Source organism: Zonotrichia albicollis, chromosome 15 (assembly GCF_047830755.1).
Source record: "Zonotrichia albicollis isolate bZonAlb1 chromosome 15, bZonAlb1.hap1, whole genome shotgun sequence".
In the NCBI taxonomy this organism is placed as follows: Eukaryota; Metazoa; Chordata; class Aves; order Passeriformes; family Passerellidae; genus Zonotrichia; species Zonotrichia albicollis.
The window spans coordinates 16,994,601-17,022,564 of record NC_133833.1 but is presented as its reverse complement, the minus strand read 5'-3'; the positions used below and the strand labels follow the sequence as shown (position 1 = coordinate 17,022,564).

Below are 27,964 nucleotides of genomic sequence, written 5' to 3'. Positions count from 1 at the left end.
AAGGTGGCAATGTTGGATCAGAGGAACAGCACAGCCTTGCACATCGGCTGCAGGGCCTTTTTACCAGAACCTTCTAACGGCCTCACAGCCAGCGAGAGGCCAGAGTTTGGAATATTTTAGCGATGGTGAGACCTGCGTGGTGCTGAGGAGAGCGGCCTGGGGCTGGGCGGGGCCAGCTGCCCGTGAGCGTGCCCTGGGACACAGAGAACAGCGTGGGGACCAGAGGATACTGTGGATATCCCGGACAGCCTGGATCCCCCGGACGCCTCGGATACCCCGGGCACAGCCCGCGGCGGCGGTGCCGGCGGTGGCGCTCCCCGGAAGCGGCTGAGGGGAGCCGCGAACCCGGGGCCCCCGGCCCCGCGCTCCTCCCGGGAGGCGTGGCCGCCGCCCCGCCCCGCCCCCCGCGCCTTCCCATGTTACCCCGCGGGAGCGCGGACAATGAGCGGGGCGCGGGCGGCGGGCTGGCGGCGCGCGGTGCAGAGGCGCTCTCGCGAGAGCACGGTGAGCGGCCCCCACCTCTCGCGAGAGCCCTACCGGCTGCGCCTCCTCCCCGTCCCCATCCCACACCCCACATCCCTCACGGCGGGCGGGGCGGGCGGTCCCGGCCAGCGGCGGGAGCGGCGCGGACTCACAGGCGATACCGGAGCCGAGCGGGGCGGCCGCCGCCGGGCACGTGAGCAGGCGGGCAGCGGGCGGGCGTGCTCTCGCGAGCGCGGCGAGGCGCGCGCGGGGCTCGCGCAGCCGCCTCAGTCCCTCTCTCCCTCCCTCAGTCCCGCCGTCCGTCCGTCCCCTTTCCCCCGCCGCCGGCGCCGCACCGAGCGGGAGGCGCCGCCGCGTTGCGTCCCCGCCGGCCCGCAGGTAGGAGCGGCGCCGCGCCCCCGGTCCGCCGCCATCTCGGGGGGTCGTGCGGCGGCCGCCCCGCCGTGAGGGGTGGGGGGCGAGGCGGGAGCGCGCGGCGGGGGGGGCGCGGGCCGGCGCGCGGCGGTCACGCGCAGGCCCGGCCCGGCCGGTGCCGCGGCCCCCGGGGCGCCCCCGCCCGCCGCCAGCCGGAACTGCGGCCGCGCCGGGCCCGAACAAAGCCCCGACCCCCCCGCCGCCGCCCCCCGGGCCCGGGAACTGCGGCTCCCGCTCGGGCCCTCGGCCCTGCAGCCGTGACCCGGCCCCGCTGCCCGGAGCTCTGCCCTGCTCCCTGCCCGCTCCAGCCGCGGCCTCGCTGCCGGCCCTGTTCCTTCCTCCTTCCTTAACCTCTAAGGGCCGTTAGAGCCTAAAACCGCTGGTTTTGATGTCCATCTGGCCTTAAGAATTAATGAATTGAGTAACAAGAATCCTGTCAGTGCAGGCAGCCGTTTGACCCCTCTTTCTACTCAGTTTCACTTTCATATAATTCAGGCTGTGCTTACAAATCAAGCTGCGGGGGTGTTTTTTTTTCTTCCTGTGGTGGATTGATAACGTTCCGTTTCTTTAATGTACACACTCTGCTTCCAGAGTCAGAGTAATGAGATACAAAGTTCACCTATTCTGAAAACATCCAGAAGTTGAAAAGAACTTTTTGGGAGCCTGAAGAACTGCTTTGTTAAATGATAAATGAGGCAGTTACGCTGTTGAAAGAAAGCTGAACCATCCCTCAGATTCCAAATGTGTGGCTGTTTTTCTTTCCACGATGCAGACCTTTGGGAAAAAAGTATCTAATAGTGGTTCAAATCGCTGAACGATCTTTATTCTTTTTACTCAGCCTTAAATTCTTCAGGTTTTTTGAACTGTAGGTGGTCCTGATTTCCTGGAGTCAGATAAGTAGGGAGCAGCTCTGGTCAGAAATGTAAGTTTCTTAAAGCAGTCTGTGTAGTTTTCATGGGGAGAGGAAAAGGGTGCGTTTTCAGGAGCTTCTTTACAAAGAATCTATTGATCCAGTGATGTAATCTTCTCATATTTGAAACGTTAATATTTCCAGTTTTCAATGTGTTAGAATGGTAAATTATTTTGATAACATGTAGTGGAACATATGAAGGTTTTTATTGTATTCCCAAGAAATTAGTGAACTTCTGTCTTGAATTTTAGCAAAAAAACTTCCCAAAACGATTCATGAGTGAATTCTGAGTGAGGATACTGGCACTCAGACCTTGGATGTGTTTGTGAAGTGATAAGCCAGTGTTTGTACTTCTGCATTGTGCACTTGGTGTTACATACATCCTGGAACTAAATGATGGGGAAAGAACCCCAGAGAAATTCCTAAATGTGTCCTTAAAATGTGGATATTCATGTTCCTAAAGATAAAAACTGAAAATCAGTTCAAGAGGGGGAAGAGGAGTCAGTGTTTGGGGCTCCAGACTGAAGTTTCATATAGCCATATATTCATATTTTTTTTATATTATAACCATTGGTTTACTCAGGAATAAACTGCACTTAAATGAAAACACTCATGAATTGGGTGGGAAATTAGGAAAAGCTGTGTGCTGCCCTTTGCTGTGATTGCCCATGTCTCTGCTGAGAGATTTGGTGAATACAAAGGTATTTTATAATGTAATACTCAACAGGCTTCTGGGTGGCTCAACAAAGCTGGGGGAGAAGCTGTTGCAAGCAGAGCTGCAATGAAATTATTTCCATTCAGTTTGTTCATTTGTGAGGTTTTTTCAATGCTGCTTCCTTTCTTCATCAGCTCTCTGAGTCAACAAGTCTTGAAAACAAAAGCAAATACTTCATAATATTTCTGAACTCATTTAGTTTGTGAGTGTTTAAGTACCATATTGTGCAGTCATAATTTCAACAAAAGGGATTTTATTTTGAGCACTGAACCAGTGAAAAAGTTCTTTGATTTTTTTATTTTTCTCTGCAGCTTCTTGCAACTTCAAGCAGGATTTCAGCTGGGAAAGACCAGGATTTTATCCCAGCCCTGGAAATGCCTCAAGGCAGATAGAAATTCAGACACAGTACTGTTCTATGTGAGGTTTTTCCTTTTTTTCCCCCCTCTTTTTTTTTTCTTTTTAATTTTTTTAATGGTAAAAGTTGCTCTGTGGTTTGTTCTGGGGTTGGTGTCTGAGGGGCTGTTGGTCCCTGCAGCTGCTGGGAATGCAGGATTGTGTCCTTGGTGTGCATGGGCACAGTTGTGGTGCTGGAGTTTCCCAGTAAAATCCCACAGCATTCCACAGAGCCCCTCTGTTGGTGGCTCCATGGAGCTTTTTGGGGCTTTAGGAGCTTTTGTGCATCTTCTTACTGGAGAGTGGGGGCTCTGAAGGTGTCCCTGGCATTGAAAGCAGCAGAAAGGAATGGCTGGAAGCCACAGAGGTGTTTGTGCTGTGGTCACCACAGTGACAACACTTACCTGTTGTTTCTGGGTGTGGACTTCTTTCCCTTTCAAAAAATAAGTGGGTTTTGCTTTCTTTCTCTCCTTCTTGAGTCTTCTTTTTTCTACTTCTGTTTATGTAAAGGAATAAATGCACTTGTAAAATGCACCTCTTACACAAGAGGCCTGGTTGAATTTATTAAATTATATAATGAGCAGAAATAGGAAAGCAACCTCTTTTATGTTCCTTTTTGCATTCAGATGTTGAAAACTGTAAGTTCTTTTAAGATTCTTGGTTGCTGAACCAGTCATTTGAATTCCCCATTTGTAAATGTGCCTGTTCAGATGTCACACTTCCCTGTTCTGAAGCAATCCTCTGTTACAGTCACTTCAACTCTCAGATTATTTTGTGTTCCTCTGATCAGGAAGTCTCTGGGATGAAGACAAACATAATCCCAAGAAGTGAAACTGCTCCAGTTGTTGTGCCTGAAGCAGAGTGGTTAATCTGTGCCCAGGAAAAGCGTGAGTCCTGTGTGCCAGGTGCTGCTGAAGTGTCATGAAGGGCATGACCTTTGAGGTGGCTTGAACAAGATGAGTGCTTTTCTTGCCTGTGGAACAGCTGTATTAAATAAATAACCACTCTGAGTATTGGCAGCTGAAATGAGCAGGAATCTGCATTTCTCTGAGGCAGCTGGGCTATTCCCCCTTTGCCTTTGGACAATGCAGTGGCCTTTGCTGTATTGTCCAAAAGTTAATCCCTTGGATTTGAGATCCATTGTACTTGGTCATTCAGCAACTAGACAACATCTGCTTCCAATTTCCTTGCAAGTTCTTGGTTTTGCTGCCATTAATTCTCAGAGCAGCATGGGGGGCTGTGTGTCCAAATTCCAGCTCTCTTCCCTCAATAGCCCTTTTTGCCCTGATGTGCTGGAGCCAGTTTTGCCAGGGAGCAGAAGAATTGTCCCATGGCAGAAGGGATTGCCACACAGAGTATGATGTGTAAGAGAGGAGGAGGAAAACCTATAGTTGTTTATAAAGAGCAGACTTCCAAAAACTTCTGTGGTACTTTTTTCCCAAGGGTGTATGGTCTGCAAAAGCATTGTGTTGTTAAAAAAATGAGGGTGTGCTTTTCAGCTTGTGGATGATTTCAGGTTTTTACCATAAAATTTATTTGGTTTTTTACCTGAATTTATTTGTTCTAATTCAATGTGTTTTGAAGTGAAAGTGAAGCTGACTAGAAAGTGAAAACAGTTACTTGTCATTTTTTACACTTTTTTTGTAAATAGTGGAAGAGGAATGGGTAAAAAAAGAATTCTTCTAAGAGCAAGATTACCATTAAAATTACAGTAATTCTGTGTAAGTTAAAACCCCCTGAGAGTGGCAAAAGGAATAGGGAACTGGGGACTTATTTTCAGCCTACTTGTGTTCCTGAGGTTATTGTGTTCAGCATGATCAATATATTCCAAAAATTCACTGAATTAAACTGTTGTCAGGTCAAACTTAATATTGGAGCAAGAGTTCATAAGCTTTATTGAAAAGATATATTCAGATTTACACTAAGAGAAAAACCTTGTATAGTATTTAAAAATCAGCCTCATTTTGGGCTCTGTTTGATAACAGTGTACTCTGTAGGATTCAAATTCCTTATTTTTGTTGTCTGCCTTTATAGAACACTCTTTTGCAACTTGTAGATACAAATTGTTTTCATTGTCTGGAAATCTAATAACATTTTGACTTTCAACTTATTTCAAGTTTGCTTGATAATATATATTTTCAAATCTTAATATGGCCAAATTTCTCCCCAGAGATCTTTAAAAAAGGTGTTACCTGCAAGGCTGTCTGTTGCCAGTTAGCTGAAATTTCATGGAGAACAAGTAGCATAACACTTGGAGCTAACTCGTGCTTGGCTCTCAGGCAGCTCTGCTCAGTCCTGCCCATCTTGTTGCTGTGACTCAGTTGATGGCACCCTCTCTGAAAAGCTGGCCCTGCTCCATGGGAACCTGTCCCCAGCAGGTACTGGTGTGGAATCTGCAGCACAGCAAGTGCTGCCTTAGGACCACGTTAAACCTGACCCTGTGGAAGTTAAACATCCTTGGAGTGAGGGTAGAGCTCTCCCCCACCTCTTTGTTGTTTTAAAGGATGGGCTTGGTTAGGAGTGGGGTGCAGCAGCTGTTGCAAGATGATGGTGTGATAAATAGTGGTTTTTGGAGGATATTCCAACTGGTTAATTTAAGTACTCAAATACCTAATTGGATGTAGGGCATTTCCTGACTAGCACCAATTGCCAACTTGTGCTGTGTCTTCATCATACACTTGTCTTACTGTCCCACTTCATGCTTTTCCATAAGATTGTCCCTCTCTGTGTCTTTGTCTTGGTTATTCTGCCATCTTTGCTGTTTTTATTTTCCCTCTGCCCCTTCCCTGGGTGTTTGCAGCTGCAGGAGCTGGCTGTGGTTCTGGGAAGCTCTGCAGTGGGGTCTCAGTGTGGCACCAATGGGCTTTGCACCCTGCTGATCTCTGCAGCAGCACACAATGAGCTGCTGCTTGACAGCTGGGACAGGAGGATTAGGGAGCATTTGTTCAAATAAAGGGTGTTTGTCAAAAGTGGAGAACTTTCCTGATTTGGTGGAAACTTGAATAATGTTGGTCCTTGCACTAACAGCAGGACACAGTGAGCCTGTCCTGACCACAGGGGTATCTGTGGGATTGCTGCTGGCTCAGGCTCAGAGGGCCCTCTGGAATACCTGGTTTTATGAAGAACCCAGTAAGTTCAGCTTCAAACCCTTCTCAAAGAGGGTGAATGAACTAGGAAGAAATTCAGGCATAAAAATTGAATGAGTAAGGATTAGCTTGTAAAATTGTCATAAAAGTACTTCAAAGAATACTGAATGAATGTAAGATAAAAGCATGGTACTCAAGTGAATATTAGAGTTCCTCTCTGTTTGAGCTCAGCAGAGTTTTGATTTTTACAATGTAGTTCTTCAGTGCTTTGTGTTCAGGTGTCCTGCAGTGGGGCCCCCTTCTCTGGGACATCTCCCTCAGAATTCACCTGGTGTGCTCCCCCTGTGTTCTTGTGTTACTGTTTCCCTCTGAAGCTTTCTGCAGTGTTTTTCTGTCTTCTGCCTCAGAACTTTCAAACTTCTTTCCATACCCATGTTTCTCAATCTCTTATTCTTAACAAATGTCACACAGTTAAGCTTCCTTTTAATGACTCCAGCATATTTGAATCTTAAAAATGTAGCTGAAATGAGTTTAAATACATTGATAACAGAGTATGTAGCAAATTGTATAAAGGAGTTAGTTTGCAAAGATGGAGTTGTATGAGTTATGTGTGTTTTGTGTATTTTTAGGGATATGCATAAAACTATGCATAGTTTTGTGACATGCTGCTACTGAGAAAAAAACCCCAAGTGCTTTTCAGCTTTGTGCCCTGTTGGAACAGGCTGTGTGTTGAGCAGACAGTGGGGCTGGAGACCTCTAACCTTGACCTTTTTCCTTCTCTTTCCAGTACAAGGCCATTGCCTCCTGCAGAGCTGGTCTCTTCAAGGAAAAGTCCTTGCTTTCATTTTGTCCTTTCCATTCCTCCCCAAACTACCTGTTCTCTTGGGAGCTGGCTTCATTTGCAGCTGTGCAGCCTGTGCCTGTTCCTTTTGCCAGTGACTGTGTTTGATGTGCTCCTGGGTGCCACTGCTGGAGAGGCAGAGCTGCTCTGCCCACCCTGCAGTGCCAGGGACCCAAGAGCAGATTATTGCTGCTGGAATATTTTCACATGTGTTGAATTGCTTTGAACTTTGTGTATCTGTTCCAAGGCTGGAGGAGGATGGGGTGAAGTATTACAGTTACTTCTGCTCTGCCCTAAAAGAACATTTTATGAGATGCATTCATTGCAGCATGCTGTGGATATTAATAGATTGTTTAGTTAGAACTTTGTGTAAATGCAGTTGAGCCTAATGTTGGAGTGCTAGGTTAGTGTTCAGTGGGACACCAGAGTCACCTCTCTTGGGAGCAGTGCTTCAGGATCTTTAACTCCCACAGGTGGGCACGGTGCCAGTGCCAGCCCCAGTGCTGCTGGGATGTGGTGCCATCTCCTGACTCACTGGGCTCTCTTCCTGCAGGAGCAGGGTTTTCCTTGGGGCTCCCATCCCTGCACTAAGCCTGACCTTGCTTGGTTTGAGGGCTGAGAGTACAGGCTGGTGTGTCACAGCTGCCGTGTAACAGAGTAAAGAATCCCTTCAGAAATGCTGTTAGCAGTGTAACTGCAATTGGAACAAGAGGTCTTGTTTACTTCCTGCAAAATGTAAAACTTGTTTTTCTTGTTCACATCTGTCTTCACATCAGTAATTGGAATTTTACTGCGTAAAGACTGAATATTATGTTTGGTCTTATTTACAGATCTTATAGCAGAAACTTTTTGCCCAAACTTCAGTTACTTTTAACTTCCTTTCGTCCTGTTCTGTGGTGCTAGAGGTTTCATTTTCAAATATGTGTTATATGCCAAAGTCATCTTGGATTCTATGGGCCTAAGTTTTTTGTGTTCTTCTCACAGACACAGTACAGTAATGTAGGGTAAGAATAAAGCCATTAACCAGAGATCAAGGCTTACATGTCAGTAAACTTTATAGATGCTTTCAGACATCGCAAACTTCTGAAATTCACTTTTCTTCAGTGTGAAAGTAGCTTTTTGTGGAAGAGTAGTATGTATAGGAAACACTACTGTATTTTTATCTGCAATAATATATGTAGGTTCTGGGTACCTCTTGAATCTGTTATGTGATAAAAGCCTTGTAAGATTGAGATCTTTAATGTTTTTTAGCTCAACATGATGCATAAGTTTAAAACTGCATCTGTTTAAAGGGATTTATGACTAAAACTGCTTGTTTTTCTACAGAATTGTCTGGTGTTTCTCAGCTTGAAGAAGATCTGCAGTCATTATTGATCCTCTTTCTTGGCGTTACCGTTTTTGAAGTGAAGTTTGCCTAGCTTTCTAGTGTGAGCTCTCTTTGCAGCCATCTTAAAAAAAAAAAAAAACTAAACCAAAAGAAATTTTTGATCCATAAAGTAGACAAGCTCTAGTTCTACAATGTCCAAGTCATTCCAGCAGTCATCTCTGAGTAGGGATTCACAAGGTCATGGGCGTGACCTCTCTGCAGGAATAGGCCTTCTTGCTGCTGCTACCCAGTCTTTAAATATGCCAGCATCTCTTGGAAGGATGAACCAGGGTACTGCACGCCTTGCTAGCTTAATGAATCTTGGAATGAGTTCTTCATTGAACCAACAAGGATCTCATAGTGCACTGTCTTCTGGTAGTACCTCTTCCCATAATTTGCAGTCTATATTTAACATTGGAAGTAGAGGTCCGCTCCCTTTGTCTTCTCAGCACCGTGGAGATGCAGACCAGGCCACAAACATTTTGGCCAGCTTTGGTCTGTCTGCTAGAGACTTAGATGAACTGAGTCGCTATCCAGAGGACAAGATCACTCCTGAAAACTTGCCTCAGATCCTTCTACAACTTAAAAGGAGGAGAGCTGAAGAAGGTTATGGTAGAGATGGCAGATCATCCACACGGGAACCACCATACAGAGTACCTAGGGATGATTGGGAAGAAAAAAGGCATTTTAGAAGAGATAGCTTTGATGATCGTGGTCCTAGTCTCAACCCAGTGGTTGACTATGACCATGGAAGTCGTTCTCAAGAATCTGGTTATTATGACAGAATGGATTATGAAGATGACAGATTGAGAGATGGAGAAAGGTGTAGGGATGAATCTTTTTATGGTGAGACTTCGCATAACTATCATAAATTTGACAGTGAGTATGACAGAATGGGTCGTGGTCCTGGTCCCGAGAGATCTCTCTTTGAGAAAAAGAGAGGTGCTCCTCCAAATAGCAATATTGAAGACTTCCATGGATTCTTACCGAAGGGTTATCCCCATCTGTGCTCTATATGTGATATGCCAGTTCATTCTAATAAGGTGAGTTATGCACCAGATACTTCTATTTTCCTTTACGTTGTAGTATCTGTTCTGTTTTTACCTATTTCTTTAATTATTTCTATGGCCTGGTTGCTTTTGAAATGATCTGAAAGTTGGTTTGAGAGTGAAAAAGGCACTTGGTTTATTTGCAAGGTAATTGTTGACAAACATTGTAAACCAGGGCTTTACATTAATGTATTTTATTTGCCCAGATTGCTTAACTTCAAGTCAAACAGCTATCATCTACTGGGATATCTTGTTTATATTTTACATCTACATGTTCTCTTAACCACAAACATCTGGCATTCAAGCAGTTTTGGGGTGGGTTTTGGTATTTTTTGTTGGTTTGGGGTTTTTTTGCAGTGTATCTACTGTGCCATTCCGGAAGCTAGTTTCAGCTCTCCTCCACATCTGTCTTGATTGCTGATTTATATGTAGTTAAGATGCATTCTTGCACAGTTCTGCTTTTTCCCTGTCCAGAGGGAAAGAGTTAATGTAGAGCCCTGGAACTTATTTGCAAAAGTAAAAACCACATTTTAGATTAGCTCATTCTTGCCTTTTTAATTTCACTTTAACACTCTATCTCATACTATGGCTGAAATTTGTCGTCATTTTTCTCCTTTTTTCACAACTTTCTTAGAACACTTCAGACTCACTTTTTATTGTCACATGTTGCATCTATCCCTGTAGACTCTCCCAGCAATCAGTCTGCTGTTGCAGTATCCTGCTCTGTGTTCCTGGTAGTGTTCTTTACTTGGCTCCCAGTAGGGTGGATCTTGGGCTGTGTTCGGTGATGCTGGAATTCCCTCTTAGTTATCCACGCCCAGTGCAGCTCTGCAAAGGCAGCAGGTGCTCAACGTGATTCAGATGGTGTTTTCAGAGCCTTCTCACTTTCACCTTTTCCAATGTACTCATCTTGCTGATTTCCAGTGTACTAGGCAATTTAATTGGCTAATTGGCTAATACAGTGCCCCTCTTGTCACAATTAGTGGCTAATTAGCTTGAAGGCCTTCAATTGAAAACATAATACATGCTGTTACTGTAAAATTGATACAATGTGGAATTGCTGTTACTAACCATTTCTTTACAGTTACCTCTCAAAAAGTGCTGTTCTGTACATCTGATCTTTTTGAAACACAAGAATTATTCTTTCCCTGCAAGGAAAGGATCAAACCAGTTCTAGAGCACACGCTGTATGGCTCCACCTGATCTGACACTTTATGAACTTGTGTTGCTTTAATTACTTTTGATACAAAATACAGTAATCCAGGTTTCTTGTCTCCTGTATTTGACATTTATTTTCACTAAAGTTTTAAGTGTTAACAGTTTAGCTGCCATGCTCAGTTCTGTAAAAGGCCTTCATTTGGTTAGATTGAAAACATTAACTTCTGAGGCCCTTGAAGATGGCAACCAGTAATCCTGTAAGTAGGGGTCTTTTTAGCTCTTTATTTTAAAGGCTCATGACTCTTAGTGTGCTTTGGAGTGCAGATCTAATGAAAGGATATCCTCATGGAAATACCTTTCCAGGTATGAGAAATACCAAATTCTTTTAACAGCATAACCTAAGTGGCTGACCTCTTCTGTAACATGTAAAAGTTTTTTTTCTTTTTAGGAATATACTCTGACTTTAAAACTGCTAGTACACAATAAAATACTTGTGGTTGGATCATCTGGTTCTTATGACCCAAGTCGAGGCTTTATTTCTGATTTCAGAAATCATGTCACCACAAGAATTTTCTTTCTCTCCTTCTTTCCTCTGCTTTGCATACCCAACCATTACACAATTCCTTATTTTGTGTCTCTCACAAAATCAAATCAAGTGAAACATAACTTAAAGCAATCTGATTTGAACCAAAATGTATGGAAAGCAGAAAGGGAATGCTTTTCATAGCTGGGACTATGTAAATTTATTACTGTAGTAACAAAATACTGTTTTCCTCACCTCCAAATAAAAATATCAGTGATTTTTTAAAAGTGTTTGATCAAGCTATATGTGTTTTAAATGCAAGCAAGGTGTTAAACATCCTTAGTGTAACTTAAATTGGCAGAGTAGCCTTCTAGTAGGTTTTTTTAATTTTAGTGATGTTCTTAATTGCTTCTTTAATTTGATGTGTGTATATTTGAAGACTGAGTTTCTTTTCTGTCTGTGAAGTAAATCGTGCCCCAGTTCTTCGGGCATTTTGTCAATCCTGATCCCTTTATCAGGGAATGAGGTGTCAGATGTGGAGGTTTTGTTTTCCTGCCAGAGACAAAGGCTGATGCAACCCGAGCAGGTGAATTTGGAGGTGAAGTGCTTGAACCTGGTACCTCTCAGAGGGGAACCTGCCTGTGGCCCTGGGAGAGGGCTGGCTAAAATTGGGTGCTCGAGTGTGGCCTCATTTCTGAGGAACACAGTGTCCTCTGGCTTGCATCAAAGCCAAAGGGGAATCTGGGTTTTCAGGAACTCAGTTCAGGTTTTCTCTCACTCAGCTTGGGGCTTTTGTGTTAATGAGTTCCTGTAAATACAAATAATCTGGTGCCCCAAAACTCTGGGGAAGGGATGCTTCCAAATGGGTGCAGGCAGCAAAGGGAATCCAGATTAAGAATTGTGTAATAAAAAGTTAATGTAGATAAGCTGCCATTGTTCCCTGGGGGAGAAGAGAAATCTGAAGTTGCAATCACATCCCCCTTTTTTGCCAATTGGAAAGCATTTTAATAGAATTAAATCTCCCAAACTTTGCTTGTGGTTTGCAGATAACTTCTACATCAGTTTTGTGTTGAGACAGATTCAAAGCATGTTATGTCTGGTGGAACCAGCCCCTGAATTTAGAGGGGTTTGGGGTTTAAAGGACTATTTTCTAAAGTGTAATGCAATTTGGTAGCAGATACTGAACTGAAGAAACTTTGTATTGAATGGTTCATAGATTTTTTTTTTGGTGGGTATTTTTCATCCTAATTGCCAGCCTATTTATAGTTGCAGAGCCTACATCTTGTGCAGTAATGAGAAAAATTGGTGCTCTCGTTTTACATCTTGCTAAAAGGGATGACTTCATCTTGCTCCATGTCAGGAGCATCATGGAGTAATGTTGTAGTACTTTATGAGAGACTTTAAATCCAGATTTTTCTCCTTTGTAGGAAGTGCAGGATAGGCATTTAACATATGGAAACACTACAGTGAGCCTTGGGAATGTTTCATTGTATCCAGGACTGCTGTGGTGTGGCAGAGACCAAAAATCTGGAAAGATCAGGGATTAGGCAAAAATCCTTTGTGGGTGCTGAGCAGGAGCAGACATTTAAGAAGAGCCACATAAAGCAGTTGCCAGTGCACTTTGTGTTCATAGTTGAAAATGTGGCTGATAAGAAAAAAGCTTCAGTTGGAGAAAACCTTCAGCCCCAAGGTTCTTGAATAACTCCCCCCTGTTTATCTCTGCTGGTCCTTTTCTCTCCTGAGGAGCAGCAGAGTGAAGGTCAGGCTGTGGCTCCCAGATGTGCAGCAGGGGGACTCCAGAGCTTCTGTCACTTCACAAATGTGAATAAAGCACAGATTTGTGCTCTTGCTTGTGAGGGTATAAAGATACAGAGCTCAGGCACTACAATAAGTAACTCTCTTTGTAGTTAAAATGGTCTGCAGAGAAAAAGCAGAAATCCCTCACTCCTTTCTAGTGCTTAAACCAGAACCAGGAGGGGTTTTACCTGGATGATATGGTTCAATTTCATTACTTCTCCTTTGTACCATCTTGGTTTAGATCTGCTTTTTTCCTTTATTATTCCCCTTGAGTGGTCATATATCTTATATTTCACCTATATATTTGTAGTTTGTCCTAGCTATGCACTTAGGTTTCTTTTAGTCTTTCCTTTCTGAATTCCGTGCAATTTCTTGGCCTCTTTATGGTTCTAAAAATTGGAGTCTTACTTCATATCAATCTGTAGAAGTCTGAGGAATGAAGCAGAGTAGAGGAAATTCTGCAATGCCTGAAGAGATACAAACAGCCCTGAGTTCCAAAGGCTGCCATGGCCCTCTGGAGTTTTCCAGGGAGTTTTGCACTCTGAGGCAGGAGCAGCCCCGTTCCCATCAGCCACCCTTTGAGCCAGGTTAGCACAGAAGAGGTAGGTGCAGCGTCAGTGTCTCCTCAAAGCACCAGCACAGATTCCACTCTGTGGATCTGCCAAAGTGCAGCTTAGCAGAGCAGACACTGCTGGAGGCCATGCCTTTGTGGGAAGGGCTGCCCTGTGTGGCTGCTAATTGTGCCTTGTTTACTTTGTGCAGGAGTGGAACCATCACATCAATGGAGCGACTCACAGCCGCCGCTGTCAGCTGCTGCTCGAAATGTATGAACTGGAAGTACAGTAACTGGGGAGGAGGGCTCAGCCTGCCATTCCTGGCAGCAGCTGCACTGGATGATCCTTGTGGGTCCTTTCCAGCTCACAGTGTTCCCTGATTATAAATAACTGTTGCACAAAGCAAGTTTCAAAAACTTACTGTGCCTTCTAGGGGATAAAAGCAACTTGGAGCATCTTCAGGACAAAACAAATCTTGGTTCATAGCTTTGGAATCCTACTACTCCAGAGCTGGAGTTTAGCAGTTGAGAATCTGTTGTAACTGTAGTTGTTGATACCACTTGTACATTTTTTTTTGTAAAACCAGCAGATATGCAAACAGAGTAGGGAGTTTGTCCTGAAGAGCAGCATTTCTGTCAGGGCTGCTCATGGCCTGTGCTGCAGCTGTCGTACACACACCTGCAGGTATTGCTGCTTGTGTTACACAGCTACAGGAGATGGCATGTTTCTTACATTTTTCTTTTAATTTTGTTTCTTTTAAGATACCCAGAATGGAATCCTGACAGTGATTCAGGACATGGAATGTAAGTAGTAATTAATTTTGAAGTATTTCTAATTGAATCAGAGAGAGTTCCTAACATTTTATGTGAAACAACACATTTCCTTTGGTTCAAATTGATTCTTCCCTTTGTCCATCTGAAGGGCAGCAGTAAAAGTAGCCTGAGTTGTGTGCATAGAAGCTCTGCAGAAATTAGGGTGTTTTGTGAATGAAAGCTTCACAGTTCCTTGGTTTAAAATGACAGTGTGTTTTCTCCTTTTTTTTAGGGGTGATCCCTTTATGTTGCAGCAATCTACAAACCCTGCACCGGGAATTTTGGGACCACCACCACCTCCATTCCACCTTGGAGGACCTCCTGTTGGGCCCAGAGGTAACCTCAGCAGGCACCTGCCTTCACCAGGCTTCATTTCAGGGCTTTTGTGGGTTTTTTTTTTACTCTTGTTTTAATTTGTCACTGGTGTTCTCAAACAGTAAAGGAAAATTTTTCTTTTTCTCAGCACTAGAGCTAAAATACTTTGGCTGTGGTGGGATTAAAGACTGGTACTGAGTTCCCACACTTCACCTTTTTGCCAGCTGCCACCTCCCTATGGCTGGTGATTTTTAACTGAGATTAATCTACATGTGTTGAGCGCTTGGATTTTTTTTTTCCTATGTAGGAGGTTTTTCTATCTGTCTTCTGAGTAGCTACATGTTGGTGCAGTGGTCTGGTAAGAATTCAGTGTCCTAAGTGTTTTTTCCCCCTATTTTCAAGTGAACATGAGAAATAAATTGGAATAGAAGTGAGAAGTGGGAAGATGGATGATGCAAACCTCTTCCTCTCAGGAAAGGAGCTTAAGAATCAGATTCTTGCCTGATGCTCTGACTTCCTACCTTTAGATAGTTCAAATAACTAAAAGAGCAAAACTAATTAATTTAGCTGAATATCCTGACAGACTACAAATATTTTACCTGTTCACTTACAAATATTACACTTTTTTTTTACACAATTTTGCACAATTTTTTACAAATACTACACATTACTATGTTTACTTACAAATATTACACTTTTTAGATTATAGATTTTTACAAATATTACACATTACTATGTTTACTTACAAATATTACACTTTTTAGATTATATCTAGATTATAGATGCATTCATACTTTATTACATTAAAATAACATAATTAATTTTTCAGAATACCTCAGATTTAACTGTAAGCCAAACTATTTGAATGGGAGTTTTGTTTGTGTTTGGGTTTTTGGATTTTTTAAATGCATATTGTGATTGAATTGGTGATGTTTTAGAACCTAACTCCTCAATTGTGTAAAGAGTGTCTTAGAGATAAAGAAATCTCACATCCTTTGTGTACAGAGAAGTTTTCCTCTGGCAAATCTTACTTAAACAGGAGATTTTTTTTCCAATGGGCTGTAAATACTCTCTGCTGTTTCTGAACAGCAATAAATGCAGCTCTTTAATGTAAGAGTGAAGAGAAGGAGCAGGAATCAGGACCTCAAGTTACAAGAGCTCTGAAATAAATAAAAAAGCCTTTTTAGAATGCAATGAAATAATTAGTTTTTAGAACTCAATCTCACTCTGGTATTACAAGTGACATATCTTTTAAGAACTCGTGATGAGACATGTTAATCCCAGTCTTACAGGTTGAACTAAGCTTGTTCATTCATTTAATTTCTTAAAGGAGCTGGAAATGGAAATATGGCAGGACCCAGACACATGCAGAAGGGCAGAGTGGTTAGTATTGAAATTATTTCTTTTTTTTAACTCACATTTTTCTTGTACAATTTTTCTGTGTTTGCTTAAAGTGTGGATTTTGTTTAATTAGTTGATTGTCTTTAGAAGTGAGATTTTAAAATTTGTGTGGAAGTACTGAAACTTTTGCATGAGATTGGGAGTTTGTGTTGAGTACTCTACAAAATATTTATTCCAAAAGTGTACAGAACTTCTTTAGATGTTCTCTTCATGATGAAGCTGTGGGAAGGCAGCTTTGGCATGGCAGGCATCTTGCTCTGGAAATCCATAGAAATTCTGTGCCTTTTCTGGATGCATCTTTTGGTCACTAGTGAAGATAGAGAAAAATAGTTTTTAGAAACTTCAACAGTTACACCAGTAGAGCAGAGCCTTGACAGAATTTAGGTTTGCTGGTACTCAGGATTTCTCATCCTTTGTGTTCAACAGGAAACAAGCAGAGTTGTGCACATCATGGATTTCCAGAGGGGAAAGAACCTGAGGTATCAGCTGCTGCAGCTCGTTGAACCCTTTGGGATAATCACAAATCACCTGATTCTGAACAAAATCAATGAGGTGAGCTTGGGTCCCAGGGCTGGCTGCTGTGTCTGCTGCGCTTCCTGTCACTGCCTGAGCTCTGCTTTTGGGAAAGGAATTGCTCAGCCACCCACTGAGATGGCACATCTGTCATCAGGGGCATGTGGGAAAGGGAAAGGAAAGGGAAAAGGGAAAGGAAAGGGAAAAGGGAAAGGAAAGGGAAAAGGGAAAGGAAAGGGAAAGGGAAGGGAAAGGGAAAGGGAAAAAGGAAAGGGGGAAAGGAAAGGGAAGAAGGAAAGGGAAGGGAAAGGGAAGGAAAGGAAAGGGAAGGAAAGGAAAGGGAAAAAGGAAAGGGAAGAAGGAAAGGGGAAGGAAAGGGAAGGGAAAGGGAAAAAGGAAAGGGAAGGGAAAGGGGAAAGGAAGGGAAAGGGGAAGGAAAGGGAAGAAGGAAAGGGGAAGGAAAGGGAAGGGAAAGGGGAAAGGAAGGGAAAGGGGAAAGAAAGGGAAGAAGGAAAGGGAAGGGAAAGGGGAAGGAAAGGGAAGGGAAAGGGGAAGGAAAGGGAAGGGAAAGGGGAAGGAAAGGGAAGGGAAAGGGGAAGGAAAGGGAAAGGAAAGGGGAAGGAAAGGGAAAGGGGAGGGAAAGGGGAAGGAAAGGGAAGGGGAAGGAAAGGAAAGGGAAAGGAAAGGGAAAAGGGAAAGGAAAGGGAAAAGGGAAAGGAAAGGGAAAAGGGAAAGGAAAGGGAAAAGGGAAAGGAAAGGGAAAAGGGAAAGGAAAGGGAAAAGGGAAAGGAAAGGGAAAAGGGAAAGGAAAGGGAAAAGGGAAAGGAAAGGGAAAAGGGAAAGGAAAGGGAAAAGGGAAAGGAAAGGGAAAAGGGAAAGGAAAGGGAAAAGGGAAAGGAAAGGGAAAAGGGAAAGGAAAGGGAAAAGGGAAAGGAAAGGGAAAAGGGAAAGGAAAGGGAAAAGGGAAAGGAAAGGGAAAAGGGAAAGGAAAGGGAAAAGGGAAAGGAAAGGGAAAAGGGAAAGGAAAGGGAAAAGGGAAAGGAAAGGGAAAAGGGAAAGGAAAGGGAAAAGGGAAAGGAAAGGGAAAAGGGAAAGGAAAGGGAAAAGGGAAAGGAAAGGGAAAAGGGAAAGGAAAGGGAAAAGGGAAAGGAAAGGGAAAAGGGAAAGGAAAGGGAAAAGGGAAAGGAAAGGGAAAAGGGAAAGGAAAGGGAAAAGGGAAAGGAAAGGGAAAAGGGAAAGGAAAGGGAAAAGGGAAAGGAAAGGGAAAAGGGAAAGGAAAGGGAAAAGGGAAAGGAAAGGGAAAAGGGAAAGGAAAGGAGGAGTGTTTCCAGAAATGCTCATTTCTGCATTTTCACTTGTATATTGGAAAATCCTCCTGGTTGGTTGTTCATTGCTTTCTCAACAACACCACATTCTGCTCTTGTTTGAAAACTCTCTGAAAACTTACTTGATCTTAGTTTGTATTATGGAGTGTGTCTTATTTTGAAGTGTGAAAAAAAGCAATACTGTAGAAGTGGAAAAAGCAGGAAGCAATTGAATGTTTTGAATCCAAATCTAGGTGGAATGTGAACAAACAAAATAGTTGTGTTTGTGCACCTAAATAAAGTGTCTGCCAAGTTCTGCAGGTCAGTTCACGTTGTAACCAAAAAGCAGTTTTCATTTCTGATGCAGTTATTTTTAAAAGGAAGCATGGAAGAGCTTGAAAATTTGAAACAAAATTAGATTCCTGAAAGAGCAGCACTTAATTTGATTTTGTATGATTTCAGGCATTTATTGAAATGTCAACCACTGAAGATGCCCAGGCTGCAGTGGAATATTATTCTACAACACCTGCCCTGGTGTTTGGTAAACCAGTCAGAGTCCACTTGTCACAGAAATACAAGAGAATAAAGGTAAAACACTTCTGCTTTTTTTAACATTGCCTTATTTTAATTTGGGGCAGCCAGTGTTATGAGGCTGCTGCATTTTAGTTATTCCTAATTTCTGTACTTTTCAGTGCATCACATTAATCAAAGAACAGTCACTATATTTTTTATATGGGTCTTAAAAAAAACCCTTTCCCTTTTCATCTTAGAAACCTGAGGGTAAGCCTGACCAAAAGACTGAGCCCCCAAAACCAGAGCTGGGCCGTGTGATCCACCTGAGCAATCTGCCCCACTCGGGCTACTCCGACAACGCCGTGCTCAAGCTGGCTGAGCCCTACGGCAAGATCAAGAACTACATCCTCATGAGAATGAAGAGCCAGGTGAAGCAGGGCAGGCCTTGAAGGGGGCTTAACTGGGGAGAAATTCCACCTTCAGCTGGGCATGTATGGACTTGGTGCTCTGGCACAGGTTTGGAAATGACCCAGGGTCAGGGGTTTGCTTTGGAGCTTCCTGTGAGGTGTCTCTGGGACATGAGCTGCTTTAACAACAGAACAAATGTATTTCAGCATGGAGGGTTAATTACTGCATTATGCAGATTCCTGCATGGAGCCTTGTTTTGTTAGGGCTGAAAAACCCATGGGATTGTTTCCTTAGGGCTGAAAAACCATTACTTATGAAACATAAATATATTCCACTGTTACATGTTTCTTTTATTCACCCTTTATTTTTCATTCTTTAAACAAAAGCAATCCTACTGTGCTTTTCTAGCTTGGAAGAGAAAGATTTGAAGACAGACCAATTGCATGTGTGTAGTGAAATGCTTTGGATGTGCATGGCCAAGGTTTCTATAAATATACAGGAGTTTAAACTATTTAGCTCTAATTTTTTTTAAGCTTTACTGTCCCAGTTCATTGCTCTCTTGAGTAAAAAGAAAGTTCTACTGCTCTTACAAAGAGATGGGTGCCTGAATCCCCTAATGCCACACTGGAGAAGTGAAAAATTACTAAACTATTGTGTGACCCCTAGGAAGTCCTCCCTGACCTTATTTCACTGGAAAAACAAAATCCCTTTGCTGTCTAAGTTGGCTGCTGAAACAGCTTTCAGTTTTTTGGCAAGGATACTCCAACCCAGATGTGTTTGTTTAAAGCTCATTCAGCAGCCTCATGAGATCTCCCAAAGCTGGAGGAGCAGCAGTTGCTGCCTTTCTGTTTCAGCCTTCTCTCAAAAACCAAAAATAAAATACTGAGGGAGTCTCACAGCTCCCCTGAAATTCCCTGGTACATAAGCACTAAATAAGAGTTTTGTTGTCCTGATACATTTTTATTTAAATAATGTTTTACTTTTGGTGACTTTTTTGGAGGATTATTTGAATGCTTATTTAATTTCAGAACTGTCTCTGGGACAGATGTTCTGAATGGAAAAGCTGGGGTTTGTAGAGCACTTGGGTAAATGTTACAGTGTTTGGTGAGGATGGATGTAGTTGAACCTCATCATTTTGTTTCAGTATTTGGAAATGCTGTGGTTTAAGTTAAATCACTGCCTGGAAAAGTGTTGTGTGTTTCAGAGTCCTTTTTAATGTGTGTTTTAATCTTTTCAGGCCTTCATTGAGATGGAGACCAGAGAAGACGCTTTGGCCATGGTTGAGCATTGTGCCAACAAAGCCCTTTGGTTCCAAGGCAGATGTGTCAAAGTGGATTTATCTGAAAAGTACAAGAAACTGGTGTTAAGAGTAAGGATTTTTTTAAATTGTAGCTGAACATGTAAAGGGAAGTAGATGACAGCCATTGCTTATTGAAAAGTCAGTGCTGCATGTAAAATTGAACAGTTGGCTGTGATATTTTCTGGCTCCTCAAGTGCAGTTACAAGTGTGGTGTTATGAGACAAGTTAAAGGATATTCCTTTCAGAATAAACCCAGTTGCTATAATTCAGATTTTAGAGTAAATTGTGTAGATGTTAATTAAAATCACTCAATTTAGAGCATTCTCTAATGTGGGATCCTTTTCCTTTCCCCTTCATCATTGAAAATGAAGAAGGTTTGTGAAAACTCCCAATGTATTAGAACTGCATCTCTGCCTGTGCAGCTGATGTAAAGGAGGGAAAGGTTGACTGAAGGGGTTTTTAGCATAACACTAGGGTAATATTCATGCAATTATAGGTGGTTCTTCATCAGACTGGGACAGTAGGTGGAAAACTGAGAGGAGGTCAGCTGGTCAGAGCATGGTGCTGATAATGCCAAGGTTGTGAATTCAACCCTTTTGGGCTGGAGAGCTGGACTTGATGATCCTTATGGATCCCTTTCAACTCAGAATATTCTGTGATAATAATAAAGTCCTGTGATAATAATAAAAGCAGGAGAAATCTGAACTGTCAGGCTGTCTCCTAGAAACATCAGCTTTGTTGTGGAGCTTGAAGAAATCTCACTGATGTACACAGTAGTGCAGCACAATGAGCACTTAGTGGCAATTGGAATAGATTTCCTTGTTACTGCCTGCAAGTGACATTTCCTGTTCAGTAATTCATAAACAGTTGAAGTGATGGGAGTCTGCTAAAGGTTTTCACTAATGATGGAGAAAAGTCCAGCTTAGGACTGATCTGTGCCACTGCCTGCACTACAGCTGTTGGTTCATAAACCAACCAAGAATTGTATGTGAATTTTCTGGAGCAGGATATCCCATTTGTTTTGTATTGAATAATTCCTGTGAATAAAGGCAGGGGATTTCTAGGTTGGTCAGGTCCTGTGTGACATGAAATAAATGTTTACTGATCACTTGGTGGGTGGCATGGACAGAGCTCCTGGGGGTTCATGTAGCTGCAAGCACCTGGCTGGATTGGATTAATGCTGCAGCAGTTGTGTAAGTCATAGTCTGCTGTGACTCACAGATTTTTTAAATTTCATTTTAGATTCCCAACAAAGGAGTTGAACTGCTGAAAAAGGATAAAACCAGGTAATTTCCTATTGTTAAAGCATGATGTTGTTTAAAGGAAATATGGAAATACCTTATACAGAGTATAGAAACAATACAAAAGAGGCAAGCTTTGAGATCAAATGACTGGAGGTTGTGCCCAGAGATTAACTTTCAAATATGCTACCCACCCTCTTCCTCTCATGCTGGAGATTTCACAGCCTCTTCAGGCTCCTCAGGAAATCCTTTGCAGTCCCTAATTAGCCTTGCCTTCCTGCAATTTAAACCCACAAGCAGTTGTCCTGTCTTGTAAGGATAATTTCTCCTTGGAGCAGCCTTTTGTATGTTTGAAGAATGATGTCCTTCAGGGTTTCCCTCAGCTTTCCATTTTCTGAACTGAAACACAATAGTTTCCAGGCTTGTCTAAAGAAATATGATCTTTTTCTTTAGTAATTTCTGGGCTCTCTCCAGGTTTACAAGCAGCATTGTTCTTTGTTCTTTACAGAAAGAGAACATATTCCCCAGACAGCAAAGATTCTCCCAGTGATAAAAAGTCCAAAACAGAACCTGCTCAGAAACCTGAAAGTGGCAATACAGAAGAAAAAGCAAAAGAGGAGAAACAGGAGGATGCTGCTGAGCCTTCAGGTGCCAAAAGTGGGGAACAGACAGAGCAAGATGAGCCCAGTTTACTCCTGGAGTCTGAAGATGAGCTGCTGGTGGATGAGGAGGAGGCAGCAGCGCTGTTAGAAAGTGGCAGCTCAGCAGGAGAGGACACAGATGTTGCCAATTTAGGTGATGTGGCTGCTGAGGAAAAAAAGGACACGCCTGATGATGCGAGTGTAAAAACTGAGGGCAACGCTGCAGCCACTCCAGCAGCCAAGAAAAAGCTTAAAAAGGTAACTGACCCAGTGAGCTGCTGAGTGGGGGAAGCCCAGTCTAACTTAGGTAGCACACCACGTACATTCTGGTGCAGACCTTCCTCTGTGGGCCTTTAAAACACCTGTCTGGAGAGGAATGGGTGTTAAAGCCCTGTGATGAAAAGGGAGGCTCTCACTGGGTGTAACTTGCACGTGGATTCAGTTATAGATCCCTGATTCTGTTTTGACAGAAGCTTTAATTTTGGGACTCCTACCCTTGTTGCTTGCTGGGGATTTGCTTGCATTTTGCCCTTTTTTTTGATTAATACTTAGCCAGGAGCTGTGTTCTCCCAAGCAGTTTCTCAGCAAACTGCCTGTAGTACCCATGAGCCAGAAATTGTGTTCAAAAATAGTGGAAGGGGGGCTTGAGGATAATCTGGGCTTGGACAGAATTGGATGTACAGCTGCACCTTAAACTGAGGGGCAGGTAGGGCCCCTTTCCCACTGGAGAAATACAAGAAATGTGTTCAAGGTGTTTCCAGTCACAAACTACTTGCTGTGAATTCCCTTTTTCTCACCACATCATCCCGCACTTTTCTGGTTTTATGTCCTGCCTGCTTTGTTAATCACACTCAGTTCTGTGGAGTAGTGTGCAAAGTTGTAGTAATTTGTTGACTTGGAATGTTGTTTTGCAAGAAAGGCATGTTCCTGATTAGTGAATGAGATGTGCATGGATCTGAGTTTTGGGGGATCCTTGTCAGGAACCTGGTTAATGGTGCTGAGATGGATACTGGCCATGCAAATGGCATTTCCCAGTTTTCTTAGTGTTCCCTGTTGGTATGTGGGCATTGGCTGTGACAAACTGCTTCAGAGCCAAACTTCATTCTTTGAAACCCACATTGACAAAGCTGATGCTGCCTCAGTCCTGCTCTCAGTTGCTGTTAACTATGTGGAGTAGTGATATCTCCGTATCAGCAGGAGCACTTCCAAAATTCCAAATTTTGACAGTCCCTCTTCTAATGAAACCTGGATTTTCAGAGGCTTTCACAGTTTGGATGGTTAGTGGCTTTGGGTTGGGTTTTGTTTGTGTTTTAGTGGCTGTTTTAATATGGATGCTCCAAGCTTTCTACTGATAAAAAGGAATTAAAAGCTGTTTTCAATGAACTTTCATACCATTAATGGGGACAGAATAGTTCTGGTAAGGTTTTGCCTTTTGTTCAGGCCATGAATTCAAGGATCTTACAAGATTCTCAGAAACAAAATTTGTGCACTCCAAAATTACTTTCACTTAAGGTACTCATGTTACAAGAACTTTCATCTTGAGAATTTAAGTGGTTTTGGCTCTGTTGAAATTTTGTTGCTGTGGTGAAACAGTGGCCACTCCAGACGCAAAAAACAAAACTCATTGCGAAAGGGAACCCTTGATTCTGGGGGCAGTGGGGTACGAAAAGAGCTGGTTAACCTTGAGTGAATGAGCCAGGCAGCTCCCACAGGAGCAGTTTGGAGGGTGTGTGCGCGGGGGCGTGAACGGCCCTGGAATCCGGCTGTCTGGTGAGGGGCGCAGGCCAGGGCCCCTGTGCATCCAAAGCCAGCCCCCCTCAGTGTCTTGGCCTCGGGCTGAGCTGGGGGATAGCTCGGAGCAGCGCGGGGAGAGACGAATTAGGAGGCGACCACTTGCTGGGGTAAACTGTCGGTTTATTACAGAAGAACCAACAAGGAGGGGAAACACCCAGCAAATGGCCCCGAACAGGGGGCAGGAGAGGGTTTTAAGGGAAAAAGGGGGGAAGAAGGCAGGGAAACCCGGCTAACCAATAGAAATACATATTTGGAGGTACGAAACATAACTATATACTATGTTATATATATATATATAACTAAAGTATATATTTATAGATATATATATATATACTAAATATATATATATTTATATATATTTATATATATTTATATTTTATATATTTATATATATAATATATAAATATATATTTATTAATATTATATAAATATTATATTAATATATATTAATTTTATATATAAATATATATAATAAATATATATAATAAATATATATAATAATATATATAATTATATGTAATAAATATATAATAATATAAATAAATATAATAAATATATATAAATATATTATATTAATATATATAAAATATATATTAATATTAATATAATAATATTATATTAATATTAATATATATTAAATATATATTTATATATATATATATAAATCTATAAAAATATATAGATATACTAAAGTAACCAACTGTTATAAATCATAGGAGGGGCTCCGGGGCTACAGCTAACCATAACTCCCAGAGAAAAGAAAATTCTCGAAACCTGGGAGGAGAAAAGGGGTGATTGACTGAGCCCAAGGAGGAGGCAAAGAAAATTCTCGAAACCTGGGAGGAGAAGGGGATGACTGACTGGGCCCAAGGAGGAGGCACTTTCACTTTATAAGAGAAACCAGGGGAGGAGCAGTTTCATTTCCATAGCAACCTAACTGACAGGGTCCTGGGAAAGGAAGAAACCATTTAATACAGAAAATGGGGGGAGCAAACTAACAAAGTTAAGAACACACCACAGCAGGTGTGTTTGTGCTGTGCAGCTCAGGGGGCTGAGGGCAGCCCTCAGGCTGAGCTGACACGGCCCCTTGTCCCCGCAGCGCTACGTGGGCGGCTTCCCCCGCAGCATGGAGGGCTTCGTCACCCTGGACGAGGTGGGCGACGAGGAGGACTCCGACCACCAGAAACTGCGCAAGTCCGGCCTGGCAGCCAAGGCCGCGGCCAAGGGCGAGGACAGCCTGGCAGAGATCAAGGTGGACAAGATTGAGGAGCCAGAGCAGGAGAGTGAAACGTTAGAGAACGGAACGAAAAGCGAAGAGAACGCCAAGGCTGAAAGTGTTGAAGGTTCTGATGCTACCACAGCACAGGATGCTGAGAAAAGCACCCAGGAAAGCACAGACCCCCAGGGCGAGCAGGAAACAAAGAGTGTTCTGGAGAAACCTCTTGTCCCAGATGAGTTCAGGATTGGGCCGTACCAGCCAAACATTCCTGTTGGTAAGGCTGCTTCTGTTTCTTTTCCAAAATGTCTCTGTGCATCGCAGTAGCATTTCTCATTTCATCTGACTTTTATTTTTGGCGATACATTGCCCCATAGCCTTTCATTTTAGGGCTTTCCCCTCCTCCCCCTTCTTCATTCTTGCCCTAAACCCAGTATTTTCTTCCTTTTTTCCTTCTTTTCATAGTTTTCATAACCCCTTTCCTTAGGCAGAAATTGACAGAAGTATCTTTTAGCAACACAAATTCAATTGCTAGCACAAAGCACAACAGTGGTAATAGTTCAGAGTCATATTAAATACTCCAAAACTGATCACAAAACGTTGTGGCTTCTTGAAGGACCTAATAAAATGAACCCTTAATCCAAAAGGTTGATTTTTAAATTTAAAAAAAACTGCACATATTTAGTTACTACTAGGCCCCTCCTTGAGTAAACTAAAACAGAGACTTTTAAAGATAAAGCAGCTTTTAATGTAAAGTGAATTATGGTTTTAAGATTTAGCTGAAATGACATATGACATTAAAAGAAATGATGTAGAGTAGATCTCTTAGTTTATTTTGTGGTGTTTACTCCTCTAGGTGTGAATTATGTGGTACCCAAAACAGGGTTTTATTGCAAATTGTGTTCCCTGTTCTACACAAATGAAGATGTTGCAAAAAAGACCCATTGCAGCAGCCTTCCTCATTATCAAAAGTTGAAGGTAAGGCAAAAACTTGTTCATTTTAAATGGCTTGATTCTTTCTGGGGAATAGAGCTCAATGAGACTGGACTGACAATAAAAATACCTTTGAGGCAGTGGAAATTGGCTTTCTCACTTTTAACTCTAGACAGATCACTCCAAAACATCATCTTGTGAAAACAGAATGCAGAATACACAGTTTAAAGAGTGGCTCCAGCATTTTTTTTTATCTTGTAAATTTGGATTAAAGAGGGAATTCCAATTGGAATAAGGCCAGGCCTAGAAGTAGTGATGCAGAGTAAATACAGATGGCCCAGATCCCTTCCAGTTGTCCCTTTGAGAGTGTTTTCAACCAGTCAACAAAGCTTAAGATGAAGTTTTTATATGTTTAAAAAAGGAAAAACCTTTGCAACTTCTGATTTTGTGAGCACTTTTTCCATTTTCTAACTGGGTGAGGTATCACATGATTGCATGGCATGAGTGACAATGCTGCTGCTGTAACCTCATACTGGGAGCTGCAAACATGACCTCCAGGAAAGGGCAATCCCAGAGGAATTCTGATAGTCCTGCAGTGTCACATGAATGCATTGCAGGGCAGTTGATCCCTGAGCTGAAAGCAAACCCCAGGGGCTCCACAGAGGAGGAGAATGTGGCACCTCATAATTCAAACATTTGCCTTCTTACAGTAACAGGGAACCCCCAAATAAACAAAGGGCCCAGGAAGGCAGATGGCACAAAAATTGTCACCAAATACTGTGAAGGAGTAGATCAGAAAATCAATTCCCATGCAGGATCTTGTAGGAAGAAAATTCACCTCATCCATCACCATAGTGTTTTTTTCTTTTTTCTTTTTTTTTTTTTTTTCCATTGAGGTACCTGCTTATGGGACATTAAGGCCTTGATGTAAAAAAGGGAAGGGGGGAAAATGCTAATTTGTGAGCTTTATTACTTGAATGAAACACGATTTGCTTTACTTTTTCCATGGCAGAAATGGTCAGTGAGCTGCTTGTGGGTGATTGTGTGACTGTGGTGGGGTTTGGAACTGGGGAGGGAAGGGGGGGATGCAGCTTCTGTTTCACAGTGGCACTTGCTTGGAGAGCTGGGAGAATGAAATAGGTGAATTGATGTTGTTGCCTAAGTGGTACCAAATTCCTCAGACTTCCAAATTAACCCTTCTTCAGGGAAGGGAGCTATTGAGCTGTTGTGTCCCTGCCTCTCTAGAGGGCAGATTGCACCCAGGTAAGTGGCTCAGTCATGTCACAAGTCCATGACAAAAAGGGAAGGAATTCCCTTGGCTTGCCCAGGAGAGCTCCACTCCAGGGTGGGGAGAAGTGCCAGCTTTGTTGGTTATGACCTTTGCAATTGCAATTGATGCTCACAGATTTTAAACTTGGAAATTGGGTTTATGTTTCTGTTCTTTATGTTGTGCCTGTGAGAAACTCTTTAAATATATCCCCAATATAACTGCTTTCTTTCAACAGAAAATTCTGGATAAAATGGCAGAAGACTTCAGGCAAAAGAAAGAAGGTTAAAAAAAAAAAAAAGAAGGATGTAAGGAAAACATGGCTTTGTTTTTAATGTTAATCTTTTTTAAAAGCAGTACAAGTAGTAGATGGAGATACTGTATTCTTTTTTGTTTTAGTGAGATACAGTAGGCATTATAGGTCTGTTCATGTGTTAAATGTTGTAGCAAAAAGCATATGCAGTTAAGTTAATGACAACAGTTTGTTCTTAATGTGAGAATGGCAACAACTTTTCATTTGACACTTCAAGCTATTACAGAAAAAGAAATCTTGCACCCTTGTGGAAAGCTCATCTATGAGAAGAAAACTGCGTTTAAATGAAACTTACTACTTTCAAGCTTCAGAAATTGTCTTTCAATTCCATTCTGAATAAAAAATGAAAAGTAATACTGTATTTTTATTTTATCTAGAACATTCCGTATTTTGGTCTGAGCCTAGCAGCTGTTTAATTTTGAGTGTAAGGCTGTCATTGCATTTCACTTTGGAAAAGTCGTTAAATGTAAGTTGCATTTTTAAATGTTGAATTGCAGTTTCTTTTAGTGTCACTGCTGTTATCTATAGCAAATAGAAAAATTAGTGATTAGTCAGCTTTACAACTTTGTGATTTTTTTTGTTTTCCTAAGCTCTTGCTAGACTTTCCTATTCAGCTATTCCGTGTATTTTTAGTGAGAAGTAAATGCCCATTCTCTGACCAGTATTATTTCCTCGAGCTCTTCCTGCTTTTACTTGAATCTCGT

The 27,964-nt window shown here is 42.3% G+C and overlaps 1 protein-coding gene across 8 annotated transcripts; it reads left to right on the top strand.

Moving 5' to 3' along the window:
- Positions 1–32: 32 nt before the first annotated feature.
- On the top strand, positions 33–27,300 carry MATR3 (matrin 3). Of its 8 annotated transcripts, none has more exons than XM_074552191.1 (15): positions 33–504; positions 8,169–9,251; positions 13,498–13,559; positions 14,051–14,092; positions 14,334–14,437; positions 15,747–15,799; positions 16,244–16,369; positions 18,097–18,222; positions 18,405–18,575; positions 19,793–19,924; positions 21,098–21,141; positions 21,605–21,995; positions 24,631–25,024; positions 25,604–25,725; positions 27,186–27,300. In XM_074552191.1, the coding sequence occupies exons 2-15, from the start codon at positions 8,361–8,363 to the stop codon at positions 27,234–27,236; spliced, it is 2,709 nt and encodes a 902-aa protein (XP_074408292.1). In that variant the 5' UTR covers positions 33–504; positions 8,169–8,360; the 3' UTR covers positions 27,237–27,300. The 8 variants fall into 8 exon arrangements, with proteins under 8 accessions (XP_074408292.1, XP_074408296.1, XP_074408294.1 ...); XM_074552193.1 differs by lacking the exon at positions 33–504 and adding an exon at positions 534–672; XM_074552192.1 differs by lacking the exon at positions 33–504 and adding an exon at positions 536–676.
- The last annotated feature ends 664 nt before the right edge of the window (positions 27,301–27,964 follow it).